The sequence below is a fragment of the Pseudopodoces humilis genome, chromosome 2 (assembly GCF_049639895.1).
Source record: "Pseudopodoces humilis isolate 2021_Gansu_Grassland_sample_001 chromosome 2, ASM4963989v1, whole genome shotgun sequence".
In the NCBI taxonomy this organism is placed as follows: Eukaryota; Metazoa; Chordata; class Aves; order Passeriformes; family Paridae; genus Pseudopodoces; species Pseudopodoces humilis.
The window spans coordinates 69,347,985-69,375,251 of record NC_142201.1 but is presented as its reverse complement, the minus strand read 5'-3'; the positions used below and the strand labels follow the sequence as shown (position 1 = coordinate 69,375,251).

Below are 27,267 nucleotides of genomic sequence, written 5' to 3'. Positions count from 1 at the left end.
TTCCAGCTGAAGAAAACTTATCAGTGGGATAGTATTCATCTCAAGCACCTCACCACTTCCCCACATTCCTTATTTCTTCATTTATAGTATGGGCTCCCACCAGAAGCCACTAAAAGCACCACTGCTTGGAAAATTTGTTCTTCCCTTTGTTTGTTATAGGTGGAACTGATCACATCTTGGAGTCCCTGAGCCCTCTTTCCTCAAATCATATGATTTTGAGGAAAATTTTTGTTTCATACAAATCTAAAAGAGTCAGGATATATTAACACAGCCCACTAATTTCCCTGCAGGTCAAGTTCCATTAGAACTTGCTTTATGGGGGCCACAATGATTTGGGACTGCTGCAATAAGAAAACAAAACTCTTCAGAGAAACAGTTCATTCAAGTTAAATTCAAAGTCTCTGATATAAATAAAGTAAGGAAAAGAAAAAAAAAAGCAGACAGCTGTCAGCTAGACAACCAGCCACTAACGTTGAGGAGTGTTTTGCACAATGGAAAATCTCAATTAGCACAGACACTTCAGATCATTCTTACATCATTATTTTCTAGTCATGCACATACTGAGTGTTGTATCCTACACCAACACCTAATAAACAGGTAGGGGGCTAAGTGCAATACTCAGTAGTTACCACTGCTTGAGAACAAGTAGTGTTACCTACCCTTGAGCACAAGCTCCATTTCAGGAGCAAGATGATCAGGCTGACAAACCCAGCCTGGCTGAACTACCTGCACTTCCTTCTCAGCTGCATCATCAACAAGCTTATCTTCAAGGGCTTCAATCCAGCTCCTATCCTTACACAGACCACTGCTAAAACAAAAGTACATGAAAAGGCACTATGAACTCCTGTCCACCGAAGCACAATAATCCCATTACTTTCTAGCTCATTAGGATCACCTCCTAACCATGCCAGGAATTTTTAGAACTTCTAACCTGAAGTACCTCACCCCAGTATCAGCAGCCCGACTGCCATACATAAGTAGTAAAAGACTGCAACAACTAACATAATTGGTGTTAATTACCAAAACAAATACTATTTCCTCTAGGAGAGTCTCTACAGTAGCACAGTCTTAATAGAGAGTAGGCACTGCCACAACTGCTTATGCTCAGTTTAACCTGAAAAACAGACCACGTGTCACATTTAATAGAAGCAAGAGCACTTTTGCTCCAAAACCCAGTACCCTGGAGGCTTTTCCTAAAGCATGCAAACAGAAAAAGGTCCTTCTATGAGTTCTCTATTCATGAAATCCCTACAAAAAGGGGAACAAATTCCTGGCTGTTTTTCAGTAACAAATACCTTAAACAAAGACTGTTTAGAAATAATACTAAAAGCTCTGAAGGCATGATACTGTTTTAGCATGCACATGAGGTCATCACTACAGCAATATACCCTTGCTTTGCAGTAGCCCTGCTGGCAAGTACAACTAAATAAAAACAGCTGACCAGCACAGTTAACCAAGAAATTCTACTGTCTAATAAAGTAAGTTTAGTACCACATTTAGTTACTGTGCAAACACAGAATAGCCTCCACTAAAACACACAGAATTGATATGAAGATGACTGAAAAAAAAAAAATCAAACAAGTCACATAAGCTAGCTAGCTGTCTAAAAAGCTGTCCAAAAGCCAGAGTGCTAGCTTCAGTTTTAAAGCAAATTTTTAACTCTAAATGTTACCACAACCTAAGCAGTGTTTATTTCAGTGACAAGCAGGGAGCTGGCAGAAGAAATTAATATTTATTTAGTCTTGAGAGAAATGCAATTATCTTCACAACCCACAGGAACTATGTGGAATGCAGTTATTACACTTCTTAAACTCTACTTAGGTCCACTTGACATCATTTCCACTCTTCTACCTTTTTCTACAGACCACTAGCAGTCAGGGAGTTCTAAAAGATAAAAAAGAGACCCAGTTTAATTCGCCTGCTGTGTTGCTACTGCTGATTTATGAAATTCATTGTGCCACAAACCACCAGAACAATTTCAGGATACCAGAGAGCTCAGCATGCAGCAGGTGAAGGGGCACTAGAACTCCCATATCTGTGGGGTTTTTTTCATCCAGACATTTCATCTAGGCAAAATACAACAATTTAACTGTCCAGGGGTTCTTACCCTAGGAATAGCCCAAGACCAAAGAAGCAGCAGCTTCAAAAACACTCTTATCTCTATACATAACACCAGGCATACAATAACAAACACTTTAAGTGAATTTTAATGGCTAAAAGAATAATTCTATAGCTGTACCCAAGCCTCTTTCATTGTGGCAGATTGCAGTTTCAGCAACAGCTGCACTGCAGGAAACAAGTTTCTGCTTATTTAAAAAAGTATGTTACACTAAGTATTTTTCTTCACTTGAAAACACTATCTATCTAAAACCAAAGAGAGTTAGAGGATTAGTTTAACACATGATTAGATTTGTAACATCCAGATTATAATAATACACCCCTTCTTTGGAGAATTTCAAAATGCTGTTCTGCTGTCAGGCAAGCAATCTGTTCACTTGACAACAGAAGAGTATTTCAAATCTAATACAAACACAATAAAACAAATGGCCAGTTCCTGAACTCTACTAAGAATAAACTGAAACAAAGGCATTTTTACCTAAAGAACATGAATACATTTTGGTGCAAGGTGAATGCTGGGCTGTACCATTCAAGTGGAGAAAAATTCACCTGCACATAGTAGACTACAATCCACATTTCCACAGATCACAGAGAACACTACTTGGGTTACAAGGGTCAATATTAATTGGTTAGTGATACCAGTAATTCCTGTTTCACCAGTGAGAACCTCCCCACACATTCAAAATGCAATAACGCCTCTAAATCACCACTGACTTCTACAATACCTACACACGAGCCAACAAAGCAATGCACTCGGCTTCATGTAATGCCACACACGTGAAATAAAAGGAAGACTAAAGATTGAGTCTACAGTTTTGTCACCAGCAAGCATCATGCAAGCACTGATGAGACAGTCTGGGACCACAAATAACAGCAGGACCTATGATTCCACTAGAAACCTTGTTACAGACTTCAGGGCTAAATTCCCCAGGCAAAGTGCTTCTACCTTATGAGACAAGAAATTGATTCTCACCTGTTTACCTGAGTTAAGACCCTGTACAGTTTAAAAGTAAACACTGAAGACATTTTGCTCATTATCTTTTCTAACAATTTAATTTTTGCCTGTATGGAAGACAAGTTTCCAAACTGAGGATTTTCTGGATATTATAATGCAACTTTCGGGACTTTCTTAAGAGACCAATCCCATCAAAGCCTGTTTTGATAAGAAACTTCTGAACAAGACTTTCAGATTCCAGATCCGTTAAAAACAAACAAATTTAATTTTGCCCTTCCTAACTGCTACGCTGCCCAACCTCCCACTCAAGCCACAAACTGAAGACTGAACTTGGGGTCCTGACTCAGATGCAAGTCAGATTTGCACCAGGATGCATTACCAGGCCTGGAATGGAATAGAAGATTATCTAGAGCAACATTTACAAAGCAACTCCACCGTCTTCAAAAATTTGGAGACCATTTCTAATGCCCTTGAAGTTATCTCAGCACACTTGTTCCTCCAGGACTAATAAACCAGAAGTCCAACATTTTTATGCATCAACATTAACACACAAAACAAGTGAGGGGCTCAAATGACTTAACCGGTGATTTTTACTAAATGCACTGGAATAAATTCCTATTACAGTACTATTATACATTAAGAACAAGCCATTGATGTCAGAGTAGATTCTGGTATTACTATGAAACATCCAGGAACCGTATTTACAGGAAAACAAAATTTATAGAACATTCTAACTTCAAGTAAAATATCCAGTCTTCATCGCGGATACATTTGGAGAAGTGCTCATGCCATTACTTTGGTCATCTCAGAAGTATTAACATAGCATTCAAGCCCCTACCACCAACACCCCACCTGTATCCCTTTGGTCTTCCAAGGCAATAAGGAAGCTTGTTTCCCATCTTGTTGTGGGCTGGCATTGGCTAGACACTTGGTACTCCCTGATCCGCTTTATCATTCCTCTTCTCAGCAGGAAAAGATCATGGAAAAAAAAACTCATGGGTCGAGACAAAGGCAGCTCAATAAAGCAAAGGTCTCATAGAGAAGCAAAGGACAACAAAAAACTTACTCCCTACTTCCCAGTGGCAGGCATGCCCAGCCACTTCCCAGGAAGTAGGGCTTCAGTAGTAAGCAGAGTGGTTTCTCCAGAGCACAAATGTCACAGTAAGTGGCACAAAGCTCTGTAGAGAGAATGGAAACTTCCTCAACATAAATGTTTCATTTCTTACTGGACTTGAAAATACAAAAATCCTCTGGTTAAACAGACAAGTGTTTAAGTTATGTATGCTGGATATGTCAAAACAGGTACTAGTTGGCTTCGTAATAATAAGCATTTAATACTGCAACACAGCTGTGTTGGACAAAGTAATAACATTTACTCATTTTTTACATATTTCAAAGCTTCCAAAATGCTTCAGCTGAAGATACAACATAATTTACCTTTTATTAAAAGGTCCAAAAAGTAAAACATACATGAATTTTTTCAAACTGAAGAGAGCTGGACTGAAGACAGGTAGAAGAGGTGTTTCTACAGATGTAATCACTGCTGCTACAGTACAATAAACAACAGTGACAGCTGTATACATGCACATGTCAAAGGCCAAGCTAAATCCAGCCTGTAACACTCACTATGTTTTGAAATAGTTTGTTACAAAGTCCCAAGAACACGAAAGAAGTTGGTCATTTCTCTGCACATCCTCATAGTCTGATTTATGCCAGAGAGCCTGGCGAAAGAAGAAACAATTCCTCTTTCTACAGTCTCACGCCTCAAGACTTCTGGAAGTGTTAGTGTCATCTTGCCATCCACTTAACCCTTGCAATAGCACTAGAAGTGGGATCAAGAGAATTATCCATTTTTTATTAACTTATTCAAAATCAGTTTGTCTTTATGCTCCCACAAACATTGGAACTCACTTTTACCAGTGCTTCTCTACCCACAAGCTGTTCAAGATGTTTAGAATATCTTACACAAAAAGCCCTATCACTAATCTACCCTCCTCCAGGCTCTGCACTTCCATGTCCTGCTCTATTTTGCTTTGCTTTGAGAAAGCTTCTCACACTACCATTAATTTAGAAAACTTCCTATGAATGTTCACAAATTCCCACTGTTATTCAGAGACTCCTCAATGACTACCAGAAGTTCTGACAGTCAGAACTCACTCAAATTACAACAAGCTAGTCTATTATTTTCAGTTTAATTTTCCACAAGCCCTTAAGTACAGGTGTTTATGTGCTTACCCAGGACCTTGTTCCATGGTACACTGGGGCTTCCTAGGGAGACAAAACATCTGCAAAGCCATCAGTACAGAGAAATCCAGTGCTGAATGAATTTCTGAAGCTGAACACGATTAAGTAAGAAAGTCCGAAGGCAACAGAGAACTGCAGCTCCTCAAGAGAAACTCCAATATGCTTAAGTAACTAAATAACCAACCACTCACACTGCACACTCCTTACTCAGACATTACAAGCCCAAGTCACCTTTGCCTTCAGTCCCACCAGGCTGAGGGAAGAAAGCTAATCCAGAGGATGGAAAGAGCACAGGCAATGTCGATCACCCTTTAAAAGTCAAAAGATCAAAGCTTGCTTTCTAAGCAGCAGCAAATCATTATAAAGTCAACTTAATTTCCAAGTGGCACTAAGGAGCTACAGTTCCTAATCAGGTAATGAAAGTACCTCTACTTTGCTATTACGCTACCTGCAATTTGTCCTCTCCTTCACATACCAATATTCCTTATGACTCAAAATTTGCCTGCCAAGAGGTATTGAGGAACTTGTACAGCTATCAGGGGTTGGCTTCCAGACAGCAAACTGGATACAGCTGTTCCTTGGTAATAGCACTGTCAGGAACAAGTTCTTGGTAGCAGAGTCACACACTACTTTCCTGTAAAATCTAGCCAGATGAGAACAGAATTCCTTCTGGAAAACCTAAACTACAGATTCTGCCAATCCTCTATTCCCTGCTTTTCCTTCTTAAAGCAGGGAAAGCACAAATAGTCTATGCACAGGAAACTGTTAAGCTCATCCCTCAATTAGTCAAGGAAAAATAAAGCAAGAAAACCTCCACTGTTGCTACCCACATAGAATAAGAAAGATACTGAGAAAATGTGTAATTTTAACTGCTTCTAAACTATAGACTTTCCCAGACAAGAACGTAACAAGTCAAAGTTGAGGAGAAAATCACCTATAAATAAATTGCTGTGGTGCCCAGAACACCAGCACCCTTCCAGAGGATATTCTTAGAATTGCCCTTGGTAATACACACAATAAACCAGATAATGGAAATCATTGCTTCAGCAGGATATAAAACTTCTCTCTTTTCATAAAGGTACTCATTGTGTAAACTGTTCTTTGAACAATAACCCAAACATCTGCATTAACGAACAGAAGCCCGTTAAACAACGCTCCTCCTTAGTCATGACAGGAGCCATCTGTTCATCCAGCCAACCCAGCTAACCCCAGGCAAGTGTGGCAAGCAGCACCACAACTTGCTCACGTTATGCATCCTTGTACTCCATGTTTCAGTCCATGTTATTCGTGTTTCCAAACTGCAACAACACAGCATTAATCATACCACAGATGTATTAACACATAAACCCTACATTAAAAGTTCCAAACAGAAAAGAAAATTATCTCTGGTCTTCAATTAAAAGACACAAGCAGGCCATAGCCTTTCACACACAGGGATGCCAGCTTGTACTTTCTGTAGTCATTCTTGTCCTGTTAGATGTACTTTCTCTTTTCTGCCTTCCTATTCTAGACATTTTTTTATGTGCTTAGCCTAGTTGTTCTTTCAAGCGGATGCTACTTTTTAAGGGGACGCTTCATGGAGTTTACTGGATTCTACTCAAAACTCCCGCTAAATTTCAAGGGTTAACCTTTGCGTCCAGAAATACTTGGGTAGGTCCTGTTATTCCAAAATTCAGTGCCCTCCTGAAGTGAATATCTTTTCGCGCATCTTGCCCACGCAGCTCTACCAGCTCCCTGCTCTCACTACTGCCGAGGGAAGCAGCTCATCACTTACAGCTGCTGGATTCGCCCGTGCACTGACCAGACCCGGGTACCCACCGCAGACAACAAAACCACCCGCCTCGGCAGACACACGTCTCATTGTGTTAAAACCCGGCGTGGGCAGAGTCGAGAGTCAAGGGGGAGAGACCCGAGCCCTCCCAGCCCACGGCTGCGGCGTGTGTGCGGCTGCCGCCTGCAAGGAGGGAAGCGGGGACTGCTCCGTACCTGACCCAGTTGTCGCGGAACTTGCTCTGCTGGGGCTGGTTCAAGTAAATGGTGCGGGCTGGTGCCTCGTCCAGATCCGCCGCGGACGTGGCTCCGGACATCTCATCATCCGCCTTCTTATAGCCCGAGGTGGAACAGACAGGTCCTGCAAGGAGAGCGCGGAGGGCAGGCGGTCAGCGAGGGGCCGCGCCCAGCGGAGCCGGGCCGGCAGCTCCCGGGGCCGCGCCGCGGGGAATGGGCCGCGGGTGGGCGGCGGCTGCGAGCGCGCCCTGCCCGCTGTTTACCGCGGCGCCGGCTGTAAATAATGCGTGTCCGGGGAGGGGGCGGCGGGGCCGGCCTCAGCCAGCTGGCGGCGGGGACAGCGCGGGGCCCGAGCCCCCCGCCCCGCGGGGATGGGCCGGGCCCGCCCCGGGAGCGCCGCCCCCGCTCCCGCCTGTGCCAGCGCCGCTCCCGCCGGGAACCGCCGGGCGGCCCCCCCGCCCCCGTATCCCCGCCTCCAGCCGCCTAGGCTCCGAGGGAGGGAGGGAGGCAGGCAACCAGCATCCCCCGCACCGCCGCGGGGCTCCGGGTCCGCTCGGTTCCTTGGCGCTGCCCGCCCGCGCAGCGCATCCCGAGCGGCCGAGCCCAAAGCCGCGCTCGGAGAGCGGCGCAGCATCCCCGCCAGAGCTCTCCCAGCCGCTTTCCTCCGCCCCAGACACCGTACGGGGGCTACGGCCGGGCGTCTGGGGAGTCTGTCCCTAAAGCTAAGGCTCAGACTGAATTGGTAAAAAAAAAGGCTGTCTTGCTTTACACGTGCAACTTCAAAGCTTTGACTTTAAGCGGCAGAAGCGTAAAGTAATTTTCATTTCCCACTGGTCTGGAGTGAATTGAGTTCTATACACATTGTTTACCTTTACATTAAAAGAATGCAAAAACATAAGGGAAAGGAGCTAGCTATTTCCTCTGTCAAGCCTCAAAACATTACCGAAGTTGTGGAGACAGATTTACTGCTTTCCACTTCCCTCTTGAGCCATGGAGATACTTTAATTTAGTTGAGCTGTAAATATACTAGCTAAGAATTTATCAGTTTACTAAATAAGCCATGATTTACAAGCTAGCACAGGCAGCTCTAGACAAGAGTATGACAACTTGTTTCATAAGAATGTAGTAAAGGTGTTAACGTTATTTGAGAACTTCATTCAAAGGTTAACAGAAGCAATAAACTGTCCTGTTTATTGTTATTTAAGCTGCAAAGCAGTAAAACTACTGTAAAGCCAAATCTATTTCTGTATGAAGCTACGATGATACTGCAACAAGCTCATCTGATCAGACAGTGGCTAGAAAGGACTCCTGCAATGAATGGGGGAGGCCCCTGAAATTACATCCTCCTTAACTAAAGTTAGAGGGAAAATTTTCAGTCCTTTACAGCCTTGGCATATCGAACACCTAAGTACTCGTGCTGTGTGAAAACCTGTCCTGTTTAACAGAACACCCTTATAAACTAACATCCTGCTCATCCCAGACCTTCCCACGGTTTGGTTCTGTACAGACTCGGTATTCTCCAGGCGTCAGCCACTGGAGGGCAACGCAACCCATTTCTCGTACACCACGGTCATGCACACAACCTTTGCGGGGCCAATAAAGCCGATGTAATTAACAGACTGATGTGCTTTCAACAGCACCGCCTCTTGCCCAAGGCAAGTGTTGCACGCTGTGAAGTCATACTTTGGAGACATTAGGCTTACTTGCAAGCTTCGAGGCTAATTAATCGATTTTCATTCATTTCAGCTGATACCAATGCAGACAGCAAAAATATGCCAGCTTGACCATTTTTACTTTGTGAAAAGAGACAAATTCAGAAAGTGAAATATGAAGACTATACACTATGCAAGGCTATGCCATTATAATACTATATTAAGTTACTCAGCCTGAAGAAGCTTGACATGACAGAGAAGACCACTCAGCCTTGCTGAATGGATATTTTCCCCTTCAGAAAAACAGAACTAAATGCACTACTGGATATTTGTTGTCCTTTCCCATTGATTTCATGTTGTGTAACTGCAAAGGAGATCAAACAACAATACACTTAAGAGCATTAAGTGCAAGGAAGCAGCTTTCATCAGTTTTCCTAATCAAGTGCCAGAAAAGAAGTGCAATTATTCTAGAACAAACATGCTGTAAAAAATGTTGTTTTTTTCCAGAGACCTTATTTATTTGGGGTTTTTTTCATAACATCCTCTGATGATTGGAATCTTCCTGCTGACTAGTTCTCCTTGCTGCAAAGTAGTATGAGGCTATCCCACAACTTTAAGGATTAACTGAGTCAATACAGCTGATGAAGTTCAGAGGGATTTAGGTTTAATTAATGTACTACCCTTTTGGCTGCTCTCTTCAAGACAGGTGCCTCAACAGCAATTCGTCTCATTCTTTAGATGCACTGAAATATTTTCAAAGCAGACTTACAAGTGTGTAGCAACAGCTGTAATAAAGTTTTGGGTTTTGAAAGTGGCTCAAGGCAGCTGCTTCAACTTTTACTGGAATAAGGCTCATTTCTGAAGATTGTCTGGTAATCCTGCCCATCAGGAATGCCTTCCACCTCCCTCCCCTGTTATTAAGCAGATCACATCCAAAAGCCTGCAAGCAGCAGCCTTTACTATTGGATGTAGATCCTCTTCTTTCCCTGTATTTCCAAAAAATTTGAGGAGCCTTGAGCTTCTGAGGGCCTCCTGGCGGGCATCACCGCCTTCAGAAGTACCCCCCACAAGGACATCTGACCACATGCAGACCAGATCATCACTTCAAAAGTAACTTCACCCTTGTGTCTTGTTTCAGAAAGGCTGTGAATAAACATAGCAGACTTGACCACCTCCAACAGTTGTGGAATTTGAACCTGAAGGTCTAGCAGTTCTTACTCACAGTAGCATTTACTTCCTCATATCCAGAGGATTAAGACCCATTGATTTCACTTAGGGACATACCAACTTGTTACTCTCTCCCACAAGACATGGACCTTTCTTGTTTTTGACCCTAGGACTTGCAACTCTGCTATGCAATTTATTTTGCACCAAACTATTCATGCTACAATTAGTAGTATTAATAACAGACCACTGTATCTCATAGCCTCTTCATTGAGCATGTTTTTAGCTACATCAGATTTTGAATGTCCTAATCATATTGATCTTAAGTCTGCATCACACAATTGTTTAGGTTAGAAAAGATCTTTAAGATCCTCTAGTCCAAGCATGAACCCAGCACTGCCAAGTCTTCTGCCAAACCGTGTTCCAAAGCATCAAAACTACTCATTCCTTAAGCATCTTCAAGGATGGCAACTCAACTACTTAGATCCTTGTGGAATTTAAACATTGTCTAACACACCTTGCTTCAATTCTGAGGCATGAGACACTTTCTGCAGGAGTTTAATACTGTTTCCCCACTGTGCTTTACAAGTTCAATGAGTCAGACATGAGTTATAAACTCCCTTATAAAAAGCTCATTCATTTCTTCAAGGCTCTTACTTCACACTATTTAATGAAGTTTCTTCTAAAAAAAAGATGTGATTAAAGTTTGACAAAAATAAAGAGATTTTATAGCTTTCTCTCATCATTAAGAGAAACCAGACTTGATGCCCTGACAAATTCACATGGCATTTATTATCACTCAAAAAGCAATGAGTTATGGTTTAATACTCTTACATCACTGGGCCTGCAAAGATGACATTTTTCCATGTGCATCTGTCTCCTTAATATCTGCTCAGTAACAGTCATAGCTTCTGCATGATTGAGTAAATAAAGCATTGTGAATTCTGTAGTGTTTTGAAAGACAAGTCACTTGGGATGCTCGTCGACTGTCAGAAGTCACAAGAGAACTCATGCCGAAATTTTGTTACTCTTCACTTAAGTAGATCAGTGAGCTAGTTACTACTTCTAGCTTGGTGATGTGCTTGATTGCTCCAACATGTGTTCCATTTTTAAGAACAAGTGATTATAGAGCAGTTAAGCCCCTCACAGAAACATCAGAACTACAAGCTATGAGAAAGAGCTGGTTTGTACAGGAGAAGTTCACCAAAGGCGTCATGTCGTTTAGAATTAAAGCAATGTTAAGAGTGTTTACAGTCAAGAATCATACTTCTGATTCTGCACACTGTTTGCAGGACTAGGATCTAGTACAAGAAAGTGCTAAAGTACACTGAGGTAAAGAAGCTGCCCCTATTAGAGAACAGAGTTGGCTACAATCTCCAGGGGTCCCCTCACCTCAAGCACTCTGTGCTTCTAAGCTTAGACAGTCACAAGTCAAAGTTTTAGCAGCCATACAAAGTTCCATGAATGCTCCCAACTGTACTGACAGTTTTAAATTGAGACATATGAAAGACAGGTTTCCTCAGAGTGAAAGAGAGCCTCACCAAAAGCCTCCAAACTTTCTCATTTATGAAAACATGGCATTTTTTTGATTGGTTAATTAATTAATTTAATTTAATTGGTTTAATTAATTAAGCCTCAAAGAAGGAGTTATCAAAGCAAACACCTGAGAAGCTAAGAGCTGTATTTAGAGAGGTGGCAGACAAGTTTGGACTTTTCCTTGCACTGAAATGCAAATTTGGCCCTCAACAAGCAACATGGATTCAGTAACACGCTCACTTTCTTGGGATAACACTTTTTTCACAGGATTACCATAACAAACTGAGTACCAAAGATGACACCAGGTAAGGAGTTCTGCACTTCAGAATTGTCAACAAGTTCACATACAAACAATGACTCTGAAGCGTGACTAAATGCGTTTGTTTTACCTGAAATATGCTATTTCTTGCACTATTTTCATAGCTGCTTTCACTGTTCAACAGAAATGCAGTTCAAAGTTAATCTGGAAGTGCATAAGATAGGAGTTCAAAGAGGCAGAGCACAGCATGCTGCCAACAGGGGACGCAGGGCATGAACTTCAGCTACCAGGTCCTCCAAGAGAGCTTTGTTCCACAGGACTGGGATATTTTGACCTTGAGTTATAACCAGTTCATGGGAAAAAAACCCTGATGAACAGTGTTATGGTTTTAATTCTTAAGAATTTAGAAAATTGCCACAGTGTTCAACAGTGTAACATTGTAGGCAAACATTCCAACATACTCATGTCTGAACAAAGGAAGATATGGCAGATTTCACAGTGGAGCTTTTATTTTCTAGCTCTTCTATTATCAAAATTAATTTTAAATATGCTTCCTTCCCTGTAGATCCATGTCCTGCAAATTAAGAGTTCTTTAGATCATCTGCATGCAAATACCAGAGTTGATAATAGCAGCAGCCTTGAAATTAATACACAGTTGCAAAACACTTCTCAGTTCTCTCAAGAAGCCTGCAAGAACTGTTCTGCTTTAAGTTACTGGAAATGATGTGTCTCTTTCATTTGCTAAAGGAGAAACAAATATGACACAGTATTCCAGACCAAATGACACTTAGCCTAAATCTTAGGAGTAAAGCAAGTTGCATCAAGAAATGAAGCTATTATTTCCTTTAAAAAGTTACATTTAGTAGATGGGGTTTTAGATGTGTTTTACTGCAAGCTGTTTCAGTTCTGTAAACAGCACCATGGATGTTAGTAATATTTATCTTTCAAGAACTTCAAGCTTTCAGTAGGTACAGTTAACATGTGTGGTACTCAATTAACTTTGATCATGAAAACATGAACAAATCCTGTCAACTTTAATACAGCAGTTAAAAAGCTTTCTTCAGCTTTCCCAAGAGAGTGCCTTGCAGTTTGAGGCCAACCAGAACTTCTCTTTACTAAAAATGATCCTTTGTACGTGACATTAATAAGTGTAGGGCTTCCACAAAAATGCAAAAGTTGAGTAGGAAAAAGGAGAAAAGTACTGTACATTTTCACCAGGGACTTCACTGGCACTGAGCTTCTCAGCCAGTAGTATCTGATAGGGTGCTTCCATCTAGGGTAACAAGGAGCCCGCGACAAATTCTAGTCACAGAAGGTGGTTGTTAGCTTCAACATACACAATACACGAGAACACATGCACAGCAACCTTCAGACTATGACTGGGGAATGCTTCTCATGCTGGAAGAAAGAGCTCTGTGCATCTCCATCATTCCAGGCATTAGGAGCCCTACAACAGGTCTTGTACACTAATGGGCTACCATTGTGTAGACTAACGTTGCTACCATGCAACACTACAAGTGGACAACAAATCAGTGCAGTTACTTACTCAAATGCTATTGCAGATATCTAAGTGACTACTCAGTCAGTTCAAGCCCCTCCACTTACCAGCTTGTGCAGCAAGACACAGCATTATGCGCTGTCCCAGGGAAGGTACTGTTTTTCTTACAGACTAAAGATGATATGAAACAGAAAAGCTGGAAGTAAACTCAGGTCTGATATTTTAACTCATAGGTACATCCTCCAAATGCCTTTATGGCTGGCTTAGATTTTCTTAGGAGTTCCTATGGTTTGGGGGGGTTTTTTTGCTTTGTTTTGTTTTGTTTTTTTTAAAGTAGTTGCATGCTGAAAACCTGCAAAGATAGTAAGTGAGCAAAAAAACAGATTAGAGTTTTTCATACAAGATTTTATTCTTAAAAGTTAGCCTGAATTTGTATATGTTGACAGCTAAACATAGTGAAAAAAAAACCTCATGTTCAGCTCAAGCAACTTGACATAGCTACTGAACAGTTCTACTGTGAGTCAAACTTAGGACAGTGGGAGTTAAAGCTCTTGGATAACTCCCCTGTTCAAGTCAGAACATAAAAAGACATCCATACCTTTGTGGCAGATGTTTTAGAGATGCACAGCAAGAACAGCAATTTTATGCACTACAGTGAGTCAGTTTTGAAGATAGGATTATATTTTTTCTGTGCAAGATACAGACCAATAAACAAAGTCAGCCGGAGACAGTAGCTCCAAAATGATATTAAAAGGAAATGGAGCTTCAGAAGCACAAGAGAAGACCAAAGGAACATTTTTCTCTGGATTCCAAGATGCAAGGAGGAAGTTGTCATCAATCAAGCTAACAGATATTGCACAGGAAAGTAAACAGACACAGGTCTGTAACTTCCCTCCTCCTCTTTAGAGCTATGCAGTGTGTTGATTATCAAAATTAACAAGTCTAAGAAGGTTATTGTTAGACAGGAAAGTTAGCCGCTGGGACAATGCTCATGGACTTCTAACATCTCACAGTGAGCTTCAAGGATTGCTGCAAAGAATGCTTCTATGAAATAGGAGCTCAGCTAAGCCAGAAGATAAGCTTGGATATGCTGGTCAATCCAAGGAGGATCAATCTGCGTGTAGGATGTAGCTACAGAAGAACTGCAGTGTTCGAATAAATGCACAGATACTCACAGTATAGGTGGATCAGCAGCTCATACATGATTGTGTTAACAGACACAGCATCAGTAGCTCTCACTTCACAAAACTGCATGCATTTATGAAAGACTTCTTGTAGCTTCAGGTGATGCAAAAGCAACTACTGAGGTTAAAGAAACTAGGAAAACCAGAATTCCATTTGCTTGGCCCTGTTTCATGTTAAGAATAAACAGGAATAGTATGTTCCTTATGAAGTTTAGTCACTTCCTTGTGTTTATCCCAGATTGAAGCTAAATTTGACAACACTAAAAAAAAGTCTTTTTGAATAATCTTAAATTACTAACTTGAAAGTTCTTAGCTCTAAGAAATTCAGGGCAGAAAATACTGCTGCTCTTGAAGAGCAGCCTCAAATTGTAAATGGAATTGCATACCACAGAGACAGCTGGAGCCTGGATTTTTTTTGCATATGCCCAAATTCATTTGAATGAAGCAGCTAAATGTTGTCACGAACAAACAAAACAAATTCCTAGCAGAACATTAGAGACTTCAGAGAACTAAACAGCAGCAACCAGAATTACACTGCCTCAGGAGTTCAGCAGAAACTGTATACAAAGAAGATTAAGATGCACTCAGACACAAATACTGCATATTTCTAGAGACAGAACAGAACTCTTACTCAGAGAAGGGATAAAAAGCAGATCCACCCAATAAAATTCACCTACCTCTGTATGAACAACAGACATTATTCAAAGCAAAAAAAAAAAAAAAAAAAAAAATTGTCAGAATACTCAGGTATGGGAAAGCAAAGATGCCTAGGTTACTTATAGCCTAAATTAAAGTCTCCTTGGTGCATTTCTTTTTGTTTCTTGAAGTGACAAAATAAAGGCCTAATGTTTCTATCCCCTCTAACAATCCTCATATGCAGCCTTGGTAAAACCACAAGAAGAATACTGGCCTAAAATATCTCTTCTCCATCTCCCAAGTAATTTTCTACCTTCTCAATGTCAAAACCAAGTAGTTTCTGCTGATAATGCCGAACTAATAACACTGCACATGATCAATTCTTATGCTGCCTCAAGCTTCATAACCGCAAATGTCAGCTAAACTCCAAGGATGAACACATATCACTGGTCAGTAAAGAAGTTAATTCCTTTTTCCCACCTCTCCAGCTTCCAAAGTAATATTACAAAAATATTAGGGGGACTAGTAATTGACACCAGTTCAAACAAGTGGTTTGTTGTTAGTTTTAGAGTTCCCATATTGCATTCGACAAAAATGGTGTTTCTAGAAGCTTCACTCTTATCCAAACCCATTTGTGTATTTACTAGCAATTTGTCACCAGAACTCAGACTTCAAGAAGGGTTTTATGGAATATACAACATGTGTCTGATTTATAAGAACCAATGGCATATCTGATGCCTGAAAAAATAAATTTCAGGCAGCATATAAATTAGATCTAATAGCCTGACATGAAGTTGAACACTCAGCTTCAGCAGAGTTCAGCTGTTCAACACCAGAATTTTAAGTAGACAAATACTGCAGTTCCAGTAAGCTCAAGGAGCCTCCCAAGCTGTCACTCAGTTCAAATCCAAACACTTCCTGTGAAATAGGTTTTTTCAAAGCTATTTAGACAATTTGCACTTCTCAGACTCAGTTTCAACCCTGGAAATTGAGTTCCATATGTTCCAGGTTTCCAACAGCTTCACAGATATTACAAAGACACGAAAGCATTCAAAAAAAAAAAAAAAAACTCATCAATTTTTTCCAACCAACAGCACATGAACAAGTCCCACAAGAAACACCAGTTAAGGCAGCTTTGAAGGAGGAAACAGAGGCATTGGTTCAGTGAGAACTCAATATACCAGGCACTAGTGCTCTCTCTTTGACAGTACTTGGTTTTGATGCTCTGGGGAACAAGGTTTCTGCTATTGGTAATGCCACATGTCACCACTTCACTGGTCTTTTCACAAATTACTATTATTTTTAACTCCTGGATAGCATGGCCTACCAACTGTCAGTCAAGTTCAAAACACATGTGCACATATTAGAAAACAATTCACAAATCTTCAGCACTTGAGACAGTGTAGAGGGCACTGGATTTAGAGCTACATATTTAACATAAGAATTTTCATACACAAGGCAACAGTGCAAATGCAAGTTCATTGGGCAAACACATGAAAACACATCGTGTTCGTTCTATGTGAACTTTCAGCCTCTGAGATAAAAACTTAAATTAAGCTTCTTTTGAATTTTCTGCTATAGAAAAAAATCTTTCAGTACAATGAAAAAAAATTAAACCACAAACCATTGCATTTGACAATGCACAACACTAATTTTACTCCCATCTTACTTACAGGAGCTGCAAATAATGAGACTGGATCAGGGATTTGACAGTTTAAACAGTTTATAGAAAGTGAACATGAGGTGGCAGAAGCTACAGCTAAATTTGATTCTTATACTTCAAACAAGAATAAGAATCCCTCCTGTGAATAATCCCACTGCTCAAGGAAGATCCTGGAATTCTAGCACTTTTGTCAGATACACCTTAGATAACCATGACTAGTAATCCCATCTGTGGGCCATGTACATAACTATCAAGTACAACATATCTGTTGTGTGATTAGTGGAATATTTCAAAAACAGACATCAGAAATCTCCTTTGCACAACTGACAGCCACAGCTAATCCTGAGAAGAAAGCAGCTACAGCCTTCTTGCCTCACACCTTTGAGGCTTGTTTCCCTGTATTAATATTGGTTGGAGCTAAAAATATCTTTGGCACATCATAATTCTGTTAGCATTCTGACACCCAAGTGCTTTTTTCCTTTCTGTAATGCATCTGTTCTATAACAATTCATTAACAGCTTTAAGCATATCAGCTGCAAGCACAGCTGATCTTGATTTCTAAAAGAACAATTTAAACAAGAAAAATAAATGAGTTTCCATTATATGCTCATGATTTAAAGCTGTTTTCTTCTACTAAAAGCCCAGAGGCCTATAACACTGGCTTCAAGCCAACAGTAGATTACAAAGATTTACTGCACACAGAGTGACCTTCTGCTCTAAATCACTCCCAAACCTGTTGTTCTTAATTCTGTCCACCCCCAGTTCAGTCTAATGCACAACAAAAGCAGCTGCCCATTGTACAGTTACCTAGAGAGAAGCATCTCCTCCAGCGGCGACACAGAGACATGTTCATTCCTTCTTGCACTGGCTGCATGGAGATGAAAACAGCAGTAGTCCTTCAAAGATCTCTACAGCATTAGCAGGTCTCAGAGCTGATTAAAGTGATCCCCATGGTAATCTGTGAAATATATGTTTGCACTTGCAAACTGCTCTGCACCGGATCCACAGAGGGCAAGTGTGCACTAGGTGCCTGTGTATAGCCACGCACAGAGACAGCTGCGGTTTTCACTGAAACATTCTAATACATTTCAACCAGGGGAAAAAAAAAGAAAATTCATCATCGTCTTGGATTTCAGCACCTGAAACAATGACCTGTCCAGTTCCTGGACTCTGACCCCTCCTCCCCAACTCCACCAGCTTTCAAAGCAAAACTTCTCAGTGAAATCCTAGTAGAAATGTTCTGTTCCTACCAGAGATGCTACCTGTGATGTTACAGGTCAAGAGACCCACTCACCTCTGCAAGTATAAAGGGTTATTTTTAACTTATTTTTCTTTGCTTCTGAACAAGGTTAATAGCAAAGTATTTTGGCTGTCAAATGGAAAGGTTAGAAATTATTTCAGCTATCACTTCAGCCCATAAAACCCCCTCTCCCTTAAGAAAAGAAAGCATAGTTTTCACTTTCTTTTCACCCATCGTAAACCCATTATGTGCCTCTCTTTAAAGTCGTATCTACTTACGTTGGATACATCTTGGATAACCATGACCATTAGTCCTATCTGTGGGTCATGTACATAACTATGAACAGCTCTCTAAGCAACTTCCTCCCTGGCAGTCTGTCTCCCTTCTTCCCATCACCCTCCTCCAAACCACTTGCTCGCTTTCTGGATAGAGAATAGAAAAGAAAACATCAGCACCTTGTTTTAAGCCTCAGAAGAGAGCCACAGGAAGAAGCAAGGACTTGGCTTTTTGAACAGTACCAGGAGTGACCATCCCAGCAAAACACTGGATCTGTAGAAGATTTCCCTGCAGTCATGAGGCCCACTGGGGTGGTACATATTCCATTTTTGTCAAGGGAGTACAGTTATGCTAGGACAGCTGTGCACTGTGAGAAAGCCAGCCCACACTAGCGTAGGGAGATGGGAAGAGCCTCCAGTGGCTGTTAACTGCCAACAGCAGCACCTTGGCCAGTTCAGCCCTCCTGAAGCTACCAGCACACCAATGTTGGTGGCACCATCAACTGTGGGGTTTAGTTCTGTTTATGCCTGCGCAGAGGCAGGCTCCAGATATGAGAGGTACATCAAGACCATCTCTTTCCACCAACAGGAAGCTGCATGCACCACCTGCCAACTGGCACAACAAAGGCTGGCAAGAGATAATCAAATATTTATGAGCAAGATAATGACAGGAAACCATGAAAGACACTGCTAGCTACAAGAAAGTGCTTTTCCCTCAGGAGAGGAAGGTAACTCTAAAATTTTAGGTGCTCTTATCCAGCTTTCATTAGGGAAGCATGTTGCATAATGCATGAAGAAAAACATCAGAGAACAATGTTTGAGAACATTATCTATTCCCTACACAGATGCATCCATGAGCAGATAATGTTGTATCTGCCCTCTGCATACAGTTGTAGTTTAATTTCCTTACTAAAAATACAATAGAAGCTCACCAGCTGACTACACCAGCTTAGCCTAGATGAGCAGTTCTCTACAATGGGACATATAAATGACCTGTTTTGAACCCAAACTTCTTATCTCACCTTTTCCAGGCTGGTGAGGTCTGACAGCAGAGTGAAGAGGCACCTCCAACACAGCTAGAGAAGAGTATAGCAACAGCACTAGAACAGCCAAGCCCAAAATCTGCCAGGTAGGGTCTGCTTACTGTCCTGGGCTCCTACTTACACCCTACGGCCTCATCCCAGCCATCATAGCCACACTGAATCTACCTTATTTCAAAGCTTCCTAAATCTCTTTACATCCTTCAATGGCTTGTGTAGATTTCTCCAACCTTCTCTCGGAGCAAGTAGAACATGCACAAGCCATATACAGGATACTCAAGAACCATTAGGATGCATTTTAAGCCAGTACTGTTGGCATATTTACCATCAAGTGTGCTGCCTTGCATCAGTACTGCTTTTTATTATTGGAAATCCCTTCCATGCATAATGCTGAGTATCACTGACTCAGTGCTGGCAGCTCCAGGCATTGACAAAAAATGAGTCAGACATCAAAACATTAGAAAAGCTTTTTTTAGGCATCATAATGTTCAGAGTTTTGTAGTTTGAGGCTTGATTTTGGTCCTTCAAATACATAAGTATTCCCTCATCCCTGACCCTTTAGAGTAAACACATCATGTGTTCAGGATTGCCTGCAATTACAGCTTGATTGTTCTGCAATGCAGGCTCCTCTCCCCACACACTGCTTGAAAGTGAGCTAGAAGCTTGACATATTGCTGATCAGAAGTATCATGAAAGCACTTTTATTTTTGCTTTAATGCTGAAGACAAGGTTCATCTCTGATGTAATAGATGTATTTGCATAAAGTTTAGGGAAAACTTTCCAAAAACAAGTAATCTTGGGTCCAACACTGATTCTAGTAAAACAGACTTGAATATAAGTTACTTTTTTTGTGTACACTTCCCTAACAGGTTTTTGCTCATTTAGTATACCTAGTGTGCATATGAAAGGACTAGACTAAAACCAGAAGCTTACAAACAGAACAGAAAGATGGATAATTCCTTAACCCTTTCCTTCCTCAGGGAAACTGTTCAGACCTGAGCAAACTTATTAAAAACCACAGAGAATGACTAAATATCAGATCAGTTTATTATATGTACACCTGTATCTGCTCTTAAAGTCATCTTGTGATTGTCATTTTTTTCACTCACAATCAGAACTACATGCTAGGGGATAAGCCAGGAATGCCCAGCTGAGATGATTCACTAAGGAAGTACCAGCAAACAGCAACTACTTTAGACAGTTACCAACATAAGCACATGAAAATGAAATTTCTAACCACCTAACTCACAAGCATTCACCCAGTCTCAACACATCCATTCCCCGGCACGAGTCTCCTGTTTTGTAGCCGAGGCACAAAAGTACAGCTGGTTAAGGTAAGAGTCAGACCTGCACAGCATTTGGGCAGCACAGGTGAACTTCTTCATGCAGCAGGAACTGGGCTTTTCCCACTTGTTTCCAGCATTCTTGCCTCCAAGATCCAAGTGCACCCCAGACAGGTACCAAGACATACCATTCATAACACTGAGCTATTCTTCATCCCATTATGCATTTTATTACTGAATGAGCCCTCAGATTTCACCATGACCACTTAATCAGTTCCTGAACATTTCGGATTCCGAGAAATCTAGCCTCAAAAATTTATGGAAGTTTTGACCCTTTCCTGGCCTTTGTACCTCACAAATCCAATAATGTCCTTTAGTAATCAGTCCATACCCTTGTGGAATACACTAGATACTGAAAAACCCCTCTTTTACCATTAGAGTACAGACCAGAACAATTTTTTGGAGGGTCATCCCTAATCAGGCAGAACACAAGCTTCCTTCCCATTCTCCATCTCCCAGATTTTGGTCACAAAGGCAGCCTACACCTCTCCAAGAGCCTGCATCAGCTCCTTTGTGGTCCACACCTGCTGCAGCAGGCATCACTGCCCCCAACAGTACTGCTTCCACTATTTCTGCGTTCAGACTTAACTCATCCAGCTGTGCTCAAAGCTGACAGCACCAAAACATGAAACACAGTAGGCATTGCTGCCATCCTCTGATGTCACTGCAGTTACTCTATATTTCAAATGTAACCTCACAGAAGAGTACAGAATTGTAAATGACCAGTGATCTAATTTTTGAACAGTATCAAACAATTTTCAAAGCTTTGAAGTTGTCCTTAATATAAAATATTTTGAAATCAAATATGGAATTTCTATCAGTCTTCCATAAATTCTAGATTTTCAAATCTAGATCTACTTTCCTCCTAAAGTTCCAAGTCTCTAAAGGAGAAAATATTTGTTAAACAAATGCAGAGCAAAACTTCAGTCCAACTGCAAATATGTATATAGCCACAGTTAGCACTGGGGTTTTTTGTTTGTTTGTTTTTTTCTTGTTTGGTTGGGGTTTTTTATTTGTTTTGTTTTTTAAAAAAACTTGAAAGCAATTTTTTCTTACTTGCTCAATGTAAATTTCTTGTGAAGGCTAGTACAGGACACTATCTCCCCATGCTGAAACATCCCCAAGGGGACAGAATATTCAGACATGCTGGCCCAGCAGTGAAACCGTGGTCTGATTTACTACTAGTGTTGGTCACAACACTTATGAGCAAAACTGAGGCTGTTTGTTGGAGACCACACAATAGGAGCTCATTTAGACAACACCCTACCCTAGTAGTTAGTCCTGGCCCTTCCCCAGTATACACACACTGCTGGGGAATGAAGTGGATAAATGATTTTGAGTGGCTTGCTGTGGAAGTTCTTCAGTTTAAAGACGAAGTTTAGGTCTTAATCTCTGAAGTTCTGACAAGTCACTACATACCTAGCAAGAGCACAGATCAGAGTTGAACAGAATTGTTCAAGCTAATTTTATACAAACATCTTTCAGTGCATATTGTCCAATCACCAAAAATTCCCTTTAGCAGTCTACTTTCAATATAATATGGTTTTGTTACGATTAAGTTGAAGTTTCTTTCTTAGCAACTAATCAAGCTAGCAAAGTTAAGGACTAGAAGCTGAACATACATATCCTAGAGATGATGGCTTCAGAGACAGATCTGAAGACACAGGCTAAGCATCAAAATGTCAACTTTTAAAAAAAAGTTTTCTACTCCTTTATGGTTTGATCTTTATTGGTGAAATGCAAATGCTTCTGAAGGCCAGAAATATATTTTTAACACAGTTCAGCATCATATTAACTGTGGGGAGTTCTAGGAAAAGGAGCTTTTCCTTCAGCAGGGAGTATGCGATCTCAAAGACTACTCTGTAGAGAAGTTTAAACTGCTTAACAGTATTAGAGTTTAGACTCCAAGCCTCTCCTCTGCCTACACCCTCAAATATACGATCACAATATGCTAAGCCCCTGTAGCACCTTCATTCCACACAAACCAGGAGTGTGTATCTAGCACTGGAAGCCAGCAAAGCACCCACAGCCACAAGAAGAGCTCAGAATGCTGCAAGCTGTTAAAAAACAAGTTTCACCCAATTAATAACTTGCAATAAAGCAAATATCGTTTCATTCTGTGTACTTCAGTGTAGAAAGAGAGTCAATACATTGGCCAGGTTCCTGGCAAGCCAATGAGAAGGATTACAAGCAAGAAACCAAATACCACAACTGGCTTAAGTGCATTTTTTCCTACTCTGGTGACTTCATCAGTACTGGCCACAAACCACACTAATTAGCAATTACTCAAGTCTTGTAGCAGCTAATGATTTCTCAAATCTGGAATGTACTTCTCTGCTGTTATATTTAGACATAAATTGTATTTGCTTTGTAACAATTTGGATTCTCGGCATCTTACAACAAATATGACATTTTGTTTAAACATTACATTAGAAAGCTCGTGTTCAATAATTTCAAAATTTGGTATCACCAAAATTCATGGGATTTTTGTTGGGATGAACTGACAAGTTTTCCATTCATGACACCTCACCATCCCACCCACTATTAGCTTAACTTCCATAGCATTCTAAAAGGTTAAAAATCTTCAGCACGCCGACTCAAAACAGATCAAATTGGTAGGGGTAGCATTTAATTACAGGATTTAATCCCTTCTGCCTGAGGCTGCTGGTTAGAGAACAGAGTGGCTGAAACCCTGGAAAAACAGCTCTTTTAGCATCAGTTTGTCAGTGGAATCAACTGATTTAAGATAATGACACTATTGTATCAAACCCCACTAGTTCAAGCTCAGATTTCCCAGTCAGGAAGCCAACTTTTCAAATGCAGGTAATAAGCAGGGTAATAACTGCTACTGCCACTTGCATTTGAGAGTATTTTCCAGTCAAAAGTTAAGGTATAACCAGTTAACATTCCATTGTCCTTAACTGGATGTCAGTCAAGTTCAGAAACCTGCTTTTCGCCTACCTCCAGGATTTATCCCTTTAAGATTTTTATAAAGCACCTGTTCAAAAGAGTCCTGAAGTAACACTTCCACTGAGCACCAGTTTTATGCTTTCATATGGCAGACATAACAGGTGTGCATGGAACTGACTATGGGGTCAGAAAGACCATTCTTCTAACAGGCATTTGTTAATAATGAAAGAGTAGCTGTAGGTTCTCTTTTAAATGTAATTCCCTAGCTTGTACAATCAAAGATTCATGTTCCCTACCATAGACTGGGAAGGGAATTAATTCTCAGAGCAGCTCAGATCTACAGAGACCTCAAATAACTTAGTATTCAATAATGTAACCTCAAATAATTTAGTAAGAGAATTTTTAGTTTTAAATTTATTTTTACCAAACCATCTGCAAGCTGCTGATTGGATGCTTTAAATCAGGAAATAGTAAGCACTTGTATGCAAATGCATGGAGTACAAACAAGAAAAATCAATATCCAGTCTCTTACTCTGTTATACTATTATGTTGTGCAAGATTCGGGTCTCTTAATCCTGATGAGATTAGTGATGAGTCAGCCAATTCATGTTTTTAGAATTTTAACGGAGAAAAGCATAACAATTTTGACTTCCAAATGACATGACATACCAAAGCCTATACTGCCATAAGATCTACAGAGGATGCAGCTTTTCACATATCTATTCTGTTTATTTAAATATATATTAAAATCAATAAATGTGAGATTCATCGCAATTCAGTAACCTGCTAAAGGAGGCGGTTCTATACTCCCCTTCTCTTAAAAACATTACCTCAAATGCTTCCTTTTAAAAGGTGAAGGGAAGAAAGGAAATTCTGTCTTTTCCAGAGCCAAATAAAAGCCTGAAAAAACAGCCAGGTCATGCCACCTTCTGTTTTGCAAGGCATCCCTTTGACTAACACTGAAGGCACTGGGTCTCCTCTGCCACCAGTCCTTGTCCTTGCAGCCAGCAAGTTTCAGACTTCTAGAAAAAATAATACATTGCAGCTTGGAGAAGTTTTCTACTTTGTGTAACTTAGTTCTCCAAGTTGTTGACATACCAGAAATCCAGGAAGATATTAAAACATTACTTCATTTCAAGAATTTGACTTCAAGCCTCAATCTCAAGGCTCATAGCAAAGAAGCACACCAAGTCCCACAACAGAAAGAGTATGGTGGCCTGAAGCCCCCACAACTTGCTGAAGTGTGATTTTGCACTACTATTCACAGATAAACAGAAGCACATGTCCATAAAATTAAGGACACTCTGAAAATAAGAATGATGCACAGCTACCACCAACTGAGCTGCTTGCCTACCACTCTCTACATAAGTACGCCTCCTTGGAAGCTTCTTACGGCTCAGCTCTAAACATTGTCCCATCTATACATACTCAAGTGCAGCTATTTTCTTTTAAAAAATGCATTTTTTCAGATACCTGGCATAAAAAGGAAGAGATAACAAGCATTCCATAAAGCTACATTTCTTTCTAGATTATGTCAGTACTACCTACAGCAAGCGTACTTGATGTGTACAAAGTGCTTTTGTTTCCAGAAAGAATTATTCATCGAGCAATCACAATCAAAATCAAAGTAAAAACCATCAATTTTATCTTTACAGAAAATATGAAAGAGGATAGAAATCACTCATATTCCTGTTCTAGTGGCCAGAAAAATTCAGAGGCAAACATTAACAGACATCACAGGATGAGTCTCTGATCTCAAAGAACTCCAGAGTGGTCTTCCAGTTCTGAAATGTAGGAGATGCTCGATCACCTCTATTCCCACTCTAAACATGCCCACACCTGCAATGTTGCCAGCACAGAGTATGACAAAACAGAGAAGCCAACTGCACCTCCAAAGCCACATTTGTACTTGGACTGCCAGACCACCCCTGCCAAGTATAGTGAGAATGCAGCACTGTCAGCTGAAGTTATCTCTGACTTCCATGAAGACATTCAGGACTTATAGAAGGCAGTTCTTTAAAAAAAAAAAAAAAAAAAAAAAGGACAAAAAAGTTTGCACCAGGAGCAAATTAGGTCATAAATTTTACTAGCAAGATAACCATCTTTTCACTCACCTTCATCCCTACTGGATCACCTCTTCACAGAATGCACACAAACCCTGCCTTTCAATAAATAGGGACAATGCTTATTAGACATCTATTATCTAAAGACAATACTGAATGACAACAGTGAACTATTTTCACTATTTATTTTGTGAACTAATGCCCTGCAACCTAGCTTGTGCTTTACTAACTTGGGCCACCAAATCAAACTAAAGCAGCATGCCTATTAATAGATAGTCCTTGCAATCCAGTTATCAGTGCCTTTGTCTCACTGTTACCAATGCAGTTGCTTCCACATTAAGTAGGCCTTCTACTTTAGAAAGCCAGAAGATTGATGTCGATAAAGAAGATGAAGTACTTGCAAGCAGTCTAATACTGTCAATAAAGAGAACAGGTATTTTTCTTTCATCCTTTTACTCTTAATAGCCTCTCAAGTAAATACCAACAAAAGCTAAACATTCACTATGTTAAGATAACTAGTTTGCTCTGAGTAGCCTGAAGCCACTACTGCTGCTTGCATTTATCTGTACTTACATTAAATCCGCATTAAAAATGCTATAGAGTTAATTTAGCTATATTTTTTTTCTTTCTAGAGGCAAGAATGCTAAATAGCTGTAATGGGAAAAATAAAAATATTTAACAATATCTTCTTGGAGCAACCAGATGAAGCAAAAAAATGCATTCTTCATACCCCATGGCAGTAGCACTTGACTTCTTCCTGACACTGCTGCCTTCTAACAGGCCAGGACACAACTCATTTACCAGCTGAAACACGGTGCAAAAATGCCTTTTAAAATGAAAGGCTACACATGCACTAATCCAAAAGCAAACTGCATCACTTACCAATTATTGCCTAACAAAGCCCTACAGCCTAATTTCTGGTGTCTGGCCAAAGTCTAACTGAGACATTAAAGATTTAGAGGTTACACACTGAATCGCTGTGCTTGTAACTGAGTTACAAGCACAGAGACCAAGCACGGCCTTTCCTCCGCAGGTTCTCAAGGTTTAATGCAGCCTCAAGACTCCTCTCATAAAGATGTTCTAATGATTACTGGATCCATAGGAAGTCCCTTATAGCCATCCTCACTACATACCAAAATCCTCTGTTTAAAAATAAAACCAACAACAAAGACCTCAAAGGAATCAACAGCAGGCAAGCAGGCTATAGGGTACGGATAGCTCTGTTCTGGCAATTTCAGATCAGCAGTCTGACCAAGACTTGGGGAAAGCTGGCTTCAGCTGCCACAGGGAGATGTAGAACAGCTCTACCAAAATCCATATTTGCATCAGATGACAATCCCATACTGTGGATTTTCTGTCATCATTCAACTTTAGCTTTACCACTCTAACTAGACTTGCCTGAAACCTGTAAGCCCTGTGAATTATCTACACAGCAGCTCTGCTCTAAACACACAGGGGGCATTAGCAGGTACCCTCAGAA

General features: G+C 40.6%; 1 protein-coding gene across 2 annotated transcripts in view; it reads right to left on the bottom strand.

The window, feature by feature from the left end:
- The window catches only part of ATP8A2 (ATPase phospholipid transporting 8A2), a 315,299-nt gene that overhangs the window by 271,151 nt on the left and 16,881 nt on the right, over positions 1-27,267 (bottom strand). The window contains exons 1-2 of one of the 2 annotated variants that reach the window (XM_088050971.1): positions 17,724-17,775; positions 7,304-7,448 (exon numbers count right to left, since the gene is read on the bottom strand). In XM_088050971.1, the coding sequence (XP_087907097.1) occupies positions 7,304-7,448; positions 17,724-17,769 (191 nt within the window). In that variant the 5' untranslated portion in view covers positions 17,770-17,775. Of the gene's footprint in view, positions 1-7,303; positions 7,449-17,723; positions 17,776-27,267 lie in introns of those variants that run through there. The other variant, XM_005516272.3, reaches the window with a different exon arrangement.